Raw genomic sequence first — 12,403 nt, forward strand, 5'->3', positions numbered from 1 at the left:
TCATTCACTCATTCATCCATTCAATCGTATTTATTGAGCGCTTAACTGTGTGCAGAGCACTGGACTAAGCGCTTGGGAAGTACAAGTTGGTAACATATAGAGACGGCCCCTACCCAAATCGGCTCAGCCTCCCATCATCACTCTGCACCACCACCATCATCATCATCATCATCACTATGGTATTTGCTAAGCGCTTACTCTGTGCCCAGCACTGTTCTAAGCACAAGGATGGCCCCCTTCCCATTTTGGGCCACCTCCACCTCTCCTTCACCCAGTCTACTGAGTGTCTCCCGGCAGGTTCCCGTGAATGAGCCGGCGGTGATGTCTACGGGGCGCTACCTGGACTGGATGGCTGCAGGAGTCAGAGTATTTTCTGAGCACTACACTGGGCCCTCGGAAAGCCCAATACTCTCTACCCACAGGGAGCTTACACTCACGAGGGGATAAAAAGCAGGCTAGGGGTAGTAAGAGGGGAGGTGCGACCCCCCCCCCCCCCCCACCCCGCACCACCTCCCTTACCGTCTTCCTCTGGCCTGGCCCTCGTTAACCCGCTCAGTTTCCTCAACCGGATTTTTCTCCCCGGGACTGCCCCTACAGTCCTCCCACTCATTCATTCATTCAATCGTATTTACTGAGCGCTTACTGCGTGCAGGGCACTGTGCTAAGCGCTTAGGAAGTACAAGTTGGCAACAACTTCCTCAGCTCCTGCAGGGACTCCGAGCCCTGCCCAAACCTGGCCACCCAGCGCACAAAGCAGTTTCCTGGCGGGGTCTAGAGGAAAGACCTTGGCCTCGGATCTAATCCCGGCTCTGCCGCTCCCCTGCTGTGCGACCTTGGGCAAGCCTCTTCACTTCTCTGTGCCTCAGTTTCCTCAACTGCAGAGCGGTGGGGTTCGATTCACGTTCTCCCTCTTATTTAGACTGTGAGTCTCATGAGGGATAAGGGCCTCTGTCCAACCTGATTACCTTGTATCTAGGTGGTAAGTACTTGATGCCACAGTTATTATCGTTCATATTAAGTCCCCATCACACTGAAAGCTGAAGAAGTGATGGCTGCTTATCCCGTTTTAGAGAGCCGGGGAGAGACTGAGACCGAGAGAAGAGTCAAGTAAACTGTCCACCATTCCTGGGAGCCAGAGTCTGAGGAAAAAGCTAGCTCACTGAGAGCCGGGGGTAGAAGGGCATGCTTAGACCCAAAGAAGAGTCGTGTCACGGGAATCACCTGGGGTAAGGGATCATCCTGTCTGAGGTGCTCACTCAGAGACCACAAAGGGGAAACTGAGGACCTGACCGCCCTCTCTCTCTGTCTCCCCTCACAAGCCCCGGTCTCCTCCTCAGTGCTACCAGACGGTTAGCCGCAAGCCGTGCGGCAAAGCCGCGTAACCCCCGGGGACTGTCCGCTTTCCCCGGAACCCGGGCCCGAGGCAAAGACGAGCACCGTGTGAGGCGAGGCCCTCCCCCGCCGCCAGCCCCCCGCCTCACCTCCCCGTTGTCTTTATCGATGCTGTGGGACTCATCCAAGATCCGGTCCACTTCCACGTAGTCGGGGTTGAAGGGTTCTTCATCCTGGATGGAGTACGGACACACGCTCACCCGCGGGAAGGGAACGAGGAGCAGGCCCCGTGGGCCTCCCGGCCTGCTTCCGGACGACTCTCGGTTCGCCCCGCTGCCCCTGCTCCAAGCTCCCACCCGCTTCTGAGAGAAGGGACGGGGTCACCCGGAGTGGCGGGGTAGAGGGGAGACCCTTCCCGGGCGGACCACCCTCCCAACATGCCCGTTCCCCAGGTCACCTCCCTCGGGGATTACATGGAGTGGCCTAGGTCAACAGCAGGCAGAGGAGAAAGCAGAGGAGCGTGAGGTAGCCGGGAAGCGACTACCAGTTGAGGCGCTCCCCCTATCTCTTTCAGGTCCTGCCCTGGTCCCTTTAAAGTTTGCAAGGAGCCTGAGCTGAGGGTGGGAGAGGAAGGTTCGGTTAGTGCCCGGAACAAGTCTCACTCTGGATGCCGCTGGGTCCGACGTTCCTAAGCATCACGGAGGAAGGCCCCGTTCTCTCCCTCTCCCCTCCCGCCTACACTCTTGTCTATCTGCCCTCTCTCCTCCCCAACAGAACTACACGAAACAACTCCTACAGGGTCTTGGGGCTTTGCCCGTCTCCAGCGTCTTTTCGGGCGTGAGCCATTCGGAAGAGCCAACGGGCAGGACTCTTGACCTCCCGGCTCCCGTCCTCAAGGTCACCCCAGGCAAAGCAACCGATAAACAACTGACGATACAGCCTCGACGGTTGGCAGAGCGAGGGGACACGTCTGCCTGCCACGGGGCGTTGGCAAAAAGGGGAAGAGGGCGAAAGAAACAGTGAGATGGGCTCCAGATCGCATCGGCTGTTTCGAGTCTTGACTTCCAGAAAGTGGATTCCCCGCTCCTGACCCCCGGCTTCCTGCGATCCCCCCGAGAGGAGACACGGAGAGGGTCGTTCCCGCTCTTCCTCACCTCATGGAAGAAGTGTCGCATCTGGGCCATTTTGGTCTTGAAGCGCTTGAGCTTCTGGTGGATCCTCTTGTCCTTCTCCAGCTGGGCAATGGTTGCCCATTCGCAGTGCAGGTACGAGCTGAAGGAGGAAGGAGGGAAGGAAAACTGTCACGGATGGAAGGAGGGGGAAGCTGGTGGGCTGGTGGCCTGTAACCCTGGGCAAGACAGAAATGAGGCACTGAGTCAGGGAGGTGGCCTCTTAGGTGCCAGGCTCAGTCCACTGGTTTCTTGGTGCCGCCTTACCTCCCTGCAGTAGGTTGAAAAGCAGGGAGAGAGTCTGAGCCTGGGAACCAGAAGACCTGGGTTCTCATCCTGGCTCTGCCAATTATCTGCCGTGTGACCCTGGGCAAGTCACTTCGCTTCTCTCGGCTTCAGTCTCCTCATCTGTAAAAATGGGGACTCGGTACCTTTTTATTTTTTTAATGGCATCTGTTAAGCACTATATCTGTCACGTCCCATTCTGAGTACTGGGGAAGGTACAAGCTAATTAAGTTGGACCCAGTCTCTGTCCAGCATAAGGCTCACAGTCTAAGCAGGGGTTTAATCCCCATTTTACAGGGGAGGAAACTGAGGCACGGGAGTTAAGTGACTTGCCCAAGGTCACACAACAAGCATTTGGCAGAGACTGGAATTAGAACTCAGGTCCTCCGAGTCCCAGGCCCCTGCTATTTCCACTGAGCCACGCTGCTTCTCCCTCCCCTTTAGGCTCTGAGCCCTATGAGATCTGATGGTCTTACTGCTCCCCAGATGCTTAGTACTGTGCTTAACACAGAATAATAGTAGTAATAATAGGGGAGAATTGGAGATGATTACCAACATCAGGTCACACCCTAAGCTTCTTGGCGCACCTGTTCCCCAGAGAAAGAAAGAAGGGAAGACATTGTCTCCTCAGGGTGGTCCTAAGCAGGGAAGAGAGGGGAAAGTGCGAGGGGGGGCGGCGCAAGAAGGGAAGAGTTTCAATCCTGTGCGCCCGGAGAGGATTGTTTCTTGCTCAGAACACATACTAGTTTTTATACTTGACGAAGAATTCCTCCGCTTCGGTATACTGGCCCGAGGGGAGCTGAGGGAGCAGAGAGAAAAAGGCAGTTAGTAGTCTCCTTGGCAGTCACATGCCTCCCCCGCCGCGGCCCCAGGCGAGCCGAGCTGACTTTGACCCCTCCGGGATCCCTGAGCAGGGCGGGCCAAGCAGGGGGGCCACTGCACGCTCTCTCTCTCCGGCTCACCCGTCCCCGGGAAGCTCATGATTCGGGCCTGCCTGGCTTCAGTTGCGGCCCAATGATGCAAGTTTCGCAGCAACCCTGTCGTTCCCCAGATGGACAGGAAGCCAGCCACGCTTCTTCTACGGCAGGCGGGGTGACGCCGATCCCCTCCGCCTTCTCCCAGCTCCGGCTCCCTCCACCCTAACTGCGTCTCACCCAGGGGTCATCTCATCGAGGGCCACCCAAACACCCGGTAGTCTGGTGGTGGCGGCCTGTGGGTTGGTCGCCAGTAAAAAGGGACGTCACCTCTTTCTTCACCAGCCGCATAGAGAGCACTTTGTCCACGATGGCCGCATCTTCTTCGCTGGGATTCTCCTGTCGGCGGAGACGCGGTGGGTCAACGGACTATCCCGAGGCGCGGGCCGTGAGCCCTCCCCCGGGATCGGCCGGGCCCCCCCAACCGACTCACCACGAAGAACTGCATGGAAGGCAGAGTCTCGCCGTCGGGTTCCTGCACCGGCTCAGGGAGGATGGGCTCAGGCTTCACCGGGCCGGTCACGTCCACCTCCTCCTCCTCCTCGTCATCCGTGATCTTGATGTCCAGATCCTCCGTGTATTTCTTTCGTTTCACTTGTCGGTTGGAGCGCCTCTTCTGTGGCCCGGCAAGAGGGGAGGCGCTTTTAGAGAGGGCGTTCTCGCCCTTTGGCCGGTCAGGATATCCCAGGAGAACCCCTTCTTTTCCCTCCGGGACACAAAACCCTGGGCCTCACCCAATCAATCAATCAACGTCACTTACTGGGCCCTTACTAGAATGTACTGAGCGCTTGGGAGAGTACAACAGAATTAGCAGACACGTTCCCTGTCCACACTGAGCTACAGTCTAGAGGGGGAGACAGACATTAATGAAAGTAGCTTTTAAATAATTTACACCTCAGGGAACCCCTGAAGGAGAGGGATGGAAGGTGGTCCCTGGGGTGGGGATGGGAATGTTCTAACGGTCCACGAGGAATCACCCCGGAACTTAGTACGGCGGTTTTCAACGGATAGCGAAAGCCCTCAAAGAGGCAGCATGGTCTAACGGAAAGGTCGTCGCATCGGGAGTCAGAAATTCTTCTCCCAGCTCTGCCAATGAGCAGCTGGGTGCCCTTGAGCAAGTCGCTTAACCTCTCTGAGCCTGTTTCCTCATCCGTCAAAAGGGAATAATACCTGTGCCTCCCAACCTACGGGCACTTTGTGAAGCTCAAAGGAGACAACTGGCGTAAAAGCGCTTTGGAAAAACAAAGGCGCTAGACATTGTTATTAGTAATTGTTGTTTATATCGGTAACAAATGCTAGTCACGTTGTTGGGAAAGAGCGTACCTTCAGAACCATTAGAATGCCAGAGAAGCTGTGTGGTTAATTATGGTATTTGTTAAGCGCTTATTATGTGCCAAGCAGTTGAGACACAGTTCCTGTCCCACATGGGGGTCATAGTCTAAGCGGGGAGGGAGAACATGTATCTACCCCCATTTTATAGGTGAGGAAACCAAAACCCAGAAAAAACTAGTCACTCGCCCAAGGTCACACAGCGGACAAGAGGTGGAGCCGGGATTTGACCCCAGGTCCTCTGACTCCCAGACTGGTGCCCTTCCCATTAGGTCACACAGCTTCTCAATTGTAACTACGGGCCGTTGCCCAGGGTTCCTTCCACCGGGCTTTTTCCCTGGGTGCAGGGGGAAGGGGGCTAGGGGAAGGGGAGATGGGCCTGTGCCTCTTACCTGGATGCTGCTCTCTTCCTCCTCCCGGGGGGACTGGGCGGGCATCACTTCCACGTCGGAATTATCAGACGAGGTGTTACGCTTCCTCTTCTTCCCCACCACCGGAGTGATCGTGCTGGCAAGGAAGAAGCTAGGCATCACCCAGGGAAGAGCGGAAGAAAGGGTGCAGTCCACTCCGGGGCTCACGGGGCCGCTCACCTCTCGGGCCCAGCCAACTGACCAAGGCCTAGCAGACGCTCGTTAACAACCCAGTCTCACTGTATACGAAGGTAATCGCCCAGCCACGTAGTCCCACGATGCCTTGGCTCCCTCCCCTTCCCGGCTCCCCCCGCCCTGTACCCCGGGGTTTCCGGATAGCGGAGAGAGGCCTCCCGAAGCCTTGGAGTAAGGGGGGAGCTCTTTCCAACCTGGCGTCCAGCTGCAGGAGGGGAGGGGGGCCCCCCACCCCCAAGGTCTCTAGGAACCGGAGCAAGGCTGACCGGGCCCCTCCGAGGGCCTCCCATTTCCCGGTTGCCTGGGAAACCCAGGCGGCAGCAGAAGGCGTGGGAATAGCGGCGGAAAGGTTCGACTTGGGAGACTGTCCAGGCCCTCTGGCCTAAATCTTTCCGCCGGGTGGGAGGGGGTGGGGGGTCACCTGCTTCCCAGCCTCCATCCGGGCCGCGGACGCCACGCCCCGGTCCTTGAAGGAGCTTACTTGAGTTTGCTTTTGCCCTTCGACTTGGCGGCGGCGGAGGCTTTGCTCTTCTTGGGCTTGTCGTCCTTCAGCCTGTCCCCACTGCCTTTCTTCCTGCGTTTCTTCTCCCCCTCCTCCTCCGGGCGCACGCTAGGCAGCTCGTCTTCGTTCAGCACCCGCGGGATGTTCTGCTCCCCTCGGGCCCGGGCCCGGGCGATGGCCTCGGCCACGATCCGGTTGGCCTTCTCTTGCTTCTTCTGGTGCTCCAGCCGGCGGTTCTCCTCCAGCCCGGCCTTGCCTCCGGCGTGGGGGGCGGCGGCGGCGGCCGGGGCGGACAGGGCGGCCACTTCGCTGGCGCTTAGGACTTTGACCACGGAGAGGCCGGAGGAGGCCCCCTGAGAAGAACCGGCCTGCGGGGAAAGAGCGGAAGTCCGGCCCAAACGTTCCCGGGAGGCTCGCCGACGCCGGCCTGGACGCTATCGCCGCCGACCCCAAGGAGGAACGAGGGGAGTTCCGCTACTCCAAAAGGGCCGGCCTTCCCCCTTTACCGCCCCGAGAGCTAGGGACTTGGCCCCCCAACCTCCGTTCAAACTTCCCCTCTCTTCACCACTCAACGGGTTCAGCCTGGATCTGCTTTTGCTGTCAGTTTCTCCCCAGTCGATCAGCGGTACGGATTTTCTGGGTGCACAGCACTGCACCGAGCGCTCGGAAAAGCGGCCAACAAAGAGAGCCGTGAGCCCAGGACGGGGCAAGTGAAACAAATTCTAACTTGGGCTCCGCTGCCGGGTTCACTGGGCTCCGGGAGAAAAAAAGAAAAAGCCACCATTTCCCCACTTTCAGAAAGGAGAGGCCGGCCCTGCCCTCACCTAGCCTCTTTTCGCTTCACAGTGAGGCGGGAGGAAATCATTTGACGGCACAGGCCCTTTTGGAGTGGCCTAGACCACGGTGCTAAGGGAAAAATGGGCTCTACCCCCGGCATTCCCCCCCAGGCTCGGGGCGCCTTTCTGGAGGAAGTTTCCTGACGGGCAGAACACTGAAACTTTACGGGTTCCTTCCCAATACGGTCGTCCTTCAGAATCCAAAGCTGACTTTTCCACAAACGGTCAGAGCCCCCACAGCTGGCTCAGGGCCCACATTCTGTAACAGGCCGGGGGTGGGTGGGAGGACGGAGTGGAGGAAGACACTGAACAAAACGGGGCAATCCCGGGGGAGGGCAGGCAAGCGGAAGAACCCACTAGCCTGGGAGGGGGGGAAACGGAACGGACTCCGGGAGCGCTGGCGACCAACCGGCCAGGAAGAGGAGGGCCGGGGAGAGGAGGTCCGCCGTTGGCCCGCCCCGCCCCGCCCCGCCGGCAGCTTCACCTGTGGCTGCAGGACCACCTTGAGGGGCACGGTGAGCCTCTGGCCCGGACCCTGCCCCGGCCCCACGATCTGGGCCTGCTGGACGGAGGACAGGGTCACCGGCTGCGGCTGGGCCGCGGGCGCCTGGGCCGCGGGCGGCTGCTGGACGATCTGGATCTTCTGCTGGGGCTGCTGCACCTGCAGCTGGATGGTCACCACCTTGGCCGGCTGCCCTTGGACGTTCTTGGCCTGGGTCAGGGCCGCCAGCTGGTTGCCCTGCAGCACGATCTTGCCCGGCAGGCTCCCCAGCACCACGTGCCGGTGGCCCTGGGGCCCGCCGGACTGGGGCTGCTGCAGGACCAGGGTGATGCGCTTCGATTCGCCCTGCGGGACGGACACGGGGCGGTCAGGCGGCGGCCCCAGGCCCAGGCCCCCGGCTTCCAGAGGAGTGGGGCGGCCCGCGTCGATAAGCCCGTCGGTGGTATTTACTGAGCCCTTTCGGGGTGAAGAGCGCTCTACTAGGCGCTTGGGGGAGGACAGCAATACGGAGTTGGTAGTCACGCTGTTGGGTGGGGACTGTCTCTATGTGTTGCCGACTTGTACTTCCCAAGCGCTTAGTCCAGTGCTCTGCACACAGTAAGCGCTCAATAAATACAATTGATTGATTGGTAAGAAGCTGAAAGGCTAGAAGAGATGCCTGCAGCCTCTATATGCTCCAACTGCCCCCATCCTCTCTTCTGCATATTACTGCATACATATTACTGCATACATTCTGCATACATATTACTCTATTTATTTATTTATTTTACTTGTACATTTCTATCCTATTTATTTTATTTTGTTGGTATGTTTGGTTTTGTTCTCTGTCTCCCCCTTTTAGACTGTGAGCCCACTGTTGGGTAGGGACTGTCTCTATGTGTTGCCAATTTGCACTTCCCAAGCGCTTAGTACAGTGCTCTGCACATAGTAAGCGCTCAATAAATACGATTGATTGATTCTGCAGAGGAGGAGCAGGGAGGCCTAGTTGAGAGAGCCCGGGCCTGCAAGTCAGAGGACGTGGGTTCTAATCCCGGCTCCGCCACGGGTCTGCTGTGGGACCTTGGGCAAGTCACTTCACTTCTCTGTGCCTCAGGTACTTCATCGGTAAAATGGAGATAAAGACTGTGAGCCCCATGTGGGATCAGACTGTGTCTGATCTGATGACCCTGTATCTACCCTATTGCTTAGAATGGTGCTTGGCACGTAGTAAGCTCTTAACAAATACCACAATTGTTATCACTCTTACTCTGCTCCTTTGTCCTCTCCCCACTAACCGCTCCATGACACCCAAGCATACTTTCCTATTCATTCATTCAATCGTATTTATTGAGCGCTTACTGTGTGCAGAGCACTGTACTAAGCGCTTGGGAAGTACAAGTTGGCAACATAGAGAGACGGTCCCTACCCAACAGTGGGCTCTCAGTCTAGAAGGGGGAGACAGAGAACAAAACCAAACATACTAACAAAACAAATAGAATATGTACAAATAACTAAACAGAGTAATAAATCTGTACAAACATATATACATCTATACAGGTGCTGTGGGGAGGGGAAGGAGGTAAGGCGGGGGGGATGGGGAGGGGGAGAGGAAGGAGGGGGCTCAGTCTGGGAAGGACTCCTAACAGGGTTGATGTCTGCAGTCAGAAATACTGAGCCCCCTTTTACCTCTCCTCCTCCCCATCCCCCCCAGCCCTACCACCTTCCCCTCCCCACAGCACCTGTATAGATGTTTGTACAGATTTATTACTCTTTTACTTGTACCTATTTACTATTCTATTTATTTTGTTAATGATGTGCATTTAGCTTTAATTCTATTTGTTCCGACGACCTGACACCTGTCCGCATGTTTCGTTTTGTTGTCTGTCTCCCCCTTCTAGACTGTGAGCCCGCTGTTGGGTAGGGACCGTCTCTAGATGTTGCCAACTTGTAATAATAATAATAATACTAATAAGGGCATTTATTAAGCGCTTACTATGTGCCAAGCACTGTTCTAAGCGTGGGGAGGTTACAAGGTGATCAGGTTATCCCTTGTGGGGCTCACAGACCTCCTCAGATGAGGTCTCTTCCCAAGCGCTTAGTACGGTGCTCTGCACACAGTAAGCGCTCAATAAATACGATTGAATGAATCATCATCATCAATCATATTTATTTAGCGCTTACTGTGTGCAGAGCACCGTACTAAGCGCTTGGGAAGTACAAATTGGCAACATATAGAGACAGTCCCTACCCAACAGTGGGCTCACAGTCTAAAAGGGGGCTCACAGTCTAAAAATGAATGAATGAAAGGGGCTTCCTTCTCCGGACAGAACACAGTGGCGGGGGGGAGGGGGGGGGGAACTGATCCAGGGAGCAAAGGACGGGAGGCAGATTTGGTTCAGCAGGGGCCGGGGCGCCTGGAATCCCTACAGATTCTCTACTTGAAGCCTAAGTCGCCTCGTCCGCTTGGGTGCCGAGACACGAGATCCCAGCCCGGGCCCACCGTCGTTCGGCCGAGCTCCGATTTCGGCCCGGCTCCACCCCCTCCCCTCCCATGCCCCGCCGGGCCGGGCGCCTCACCTGGGCGGGCGCGGAGGTCAGCGTGACGGCGGGCTTCAGGGGCGCCCCGCCCACGGCCGGGTTACCCGCGCCGGCCGAGCTCTTCACGGGCTGCAGGACCAGCTGCTTCACCGGCCGGCCGGGCTGGACCAGCCGCTGCACGGTGGCGGGGCCCCCGGCCACCTTGGTGGCCAGGACCGCGTTGCCCGAGACGATGGAGACCCCCGGCCGCAGCGGGGTGCCCGTCAGCACCTTGGTGAAGGTGACCTTGCCCCCGTTGGCGGCGCCGGCCACCAGCGGCTGGGCCGTGCCCGTGATGGCCTGGGCGTGGATCTGGGCCACGTGGGCGCCGGGGACGGAGGTGCCGGGCGGGGCCTTGAGGATGACGATCTTGGGGGCCGGCGGCTGCTGCGGCCCGCCCCCCGGGGACACCGCCGTGGCCGACACCCCCATGAAGGGGTTCCCCTGGCTGAGGAGCTCCTGGCCCTGGGCCACCTGGAGGAGGCCGGACGCGGGCGGCGCCAGCGGCAGGACGGGCGGCGGCGGCGGCGGCGGCGGCTCCTGGCTCTCCGGCCGGCCGGGGTAGTCCGGCAGGGTCAGCGCCTCGGGGGCGGAGGCCGCCGGCTCGGCCGCGGGGGGGGCCTCCTCCGCGCCGGGGTCCAGGCCGCTGCCGGGCTCGCCCCCCACCCCGCCCCCGCCGTCCTGGGCCATCTGCTCCAAGGAGTCCAGGGCGCCGGGCAGCCCCAGGGCTTCCTCGATGGGGTCCCGAGTGACCTGGGTGAAGCTGTCGTCGGTCAGCGAGTCCAGGCCGAAGAGGTTGGGATCGTCAAACAGGTCCATGATGGGGTCGGCCATCCTGGGGGAGGGCGGGGAGGCGGCGGGTGCGCCGGAGGGAAGGGGAGGGGGGGCTTGGCTCTCCCCTCCCCTCCCCCGTTAAGGAAAAATGACACCCAAAAGAGGGGTGCGCGTCGCTCGGGGAGAACGGAGGACCAACGCTCCCAGGCGTCAGGTGGGCCTAGGCTTCATAGGGCAAGGCCGGCCGGGGCTTCAGGGGACGACGGCGGACCACCTGTTTGGGGGACAAAAACCGACAGTGAGAGGAGGTGGGCCACCACACAGAGAAGCAGCGTGGTCTGCTGGCTAGGACACCGGCCCGCAAGGCAGAAGGACCGACGGTCCCATCCCGGCTCCGCCACGTGTCCGCTGTGTGACCCCGGGCAAGTCACTTCGCTTCAGAGAACCTGGGATTTAATCCCGACTCCATTACTTGCCTGCTCCTGGAAAATGGGGATTAAAACTGTGAGCCCCCCGTGGGACAACCTGATCACTTTGACACCTCCCCCGCGCTTAGAACAGTGCTTTGCGCATAGTAAGCGCTTAACAAATACCATTATTATTATTCTCTGTGCCACAGTTACCTCATCTGTAAAATGGAGATGAAGACTGTGAGCCCCACGTGGGACGACTTGATCACCTTGTACCCGCCCCATCATCATCATCATCATCAATCGTATTTATTGAGCGCTTACTGTGTGCAGAGCACTGTACTAAGCGCTTGGGAAGTACAAATTGGCAACATATAGAGACGGTCCCTACCCAACAGTGGGCTCACAGTCTAAAAGGGGGAGACAGAGAACAAAACCAAACATACTAACAAAATAAAATAAATAGAATAGATATGTACAAGTAAAATAGAGTAATAAACATGTACAGACATATATACATATAGACAGGTGCTGTGGGGAAGGGAAGGAGGTAAGATGGGGGGGATGGAGAGGGGGACGAGGGGGAGAGGAAGGAAGGGGCTCAGTCTGGGAAGGCCTCCTGGAGGCCCAGCGCTTAGAACAGTGCTCTGCACATAGTAAGCGCTTAACAAAAGCCATTATTATTATTATTATTTTCCGGGCCTCAGTTCTCTCACCTATAAAATGGGGATTAAGACCGTGAGCCCCACGTGGGACAGAGACTAGGTCAACCTGAGTAGCTTGTATCTACCCCAGCGTTTAATACAGTGCCTGGCACACCCGAAGCGCTCAGCAAATACCGTTACCACCACCACCACCACCGCCACGTAGGATCACAAACTGTTTCGTCACGGTCCAGAGTCCTGGACGAGGGACCCACCCGAGCTCACTGACCCGAGGGGATGAAGGGAGAGACAGGATGAGGTTCAGCGCTTCTTCCCGGCAACCTTCCCGCCCCTCCGCCGCCGGCTGCTGCGTTTCAGGCCTCCCGCGCTCTCCCGGGGGCCGGGAAGCCCGACACCGTGGCCTGGGAGATTCACCGGGTGGGTCCACCAATTCCCGGGGTGGGAGGGAAGAATTAGGAAAAGTT

General features: G+C 58.3%; 1 protein-coding gene across 1 annotated transcript in view; it reads right to left on the minus strand.

The window, feature by feature from the left end:
• CHD8 (chromodomain helicase DNA binding protein 8) overlaps positions 1–12,403 on the minus strand; it is a 57,878-nt gene that overhangs the window by 24,356 nt on the left and 21,119 nt on the right. The window contains 9 exon segments of the mRNA XM_038740919.1: positions 1,482–1,565; positions 2,487–2,604; positions 3,530–3,585; positions 4,031–4,099; positions 4,194–4,376; positions 5,482–5,596; positions 6,176–6,564; positions 7,517–7,879; positions 10,091–11,138. Coding sequence (XP_038596847.1) covers positions 1,482–1,565; positions 2,487–2,604; positions 3,530–3,585; positions 4,031–4,099; positions 4,194–4,376; positions 5,482–5,596; positions 6,176–6,564; positions 7,517–7,879; positions 10,091–10,924 — 2,211 coding nt within the window. The 5' untranslated portion in view covers positions 10,925–11,138.

Source organism: Tachyglossus aculeatus, assembly GCF_015852505.1.
Source record: "Tachyglossus aculeatus isolate mTacAcu1 chromosome 12 unlocalized genomic scaffold, mTacAcu1.pri SUPER_6_unloc_1, whole genome shotgun sequence".
NCBI classification, from domain to species: domain Eukaryota; kingdom Metazoa; phylum Chordata; class Mammalia; order Monotremata; family Tachyglossidae; genus Tachyglossus; species Tachyglossus aculeatus.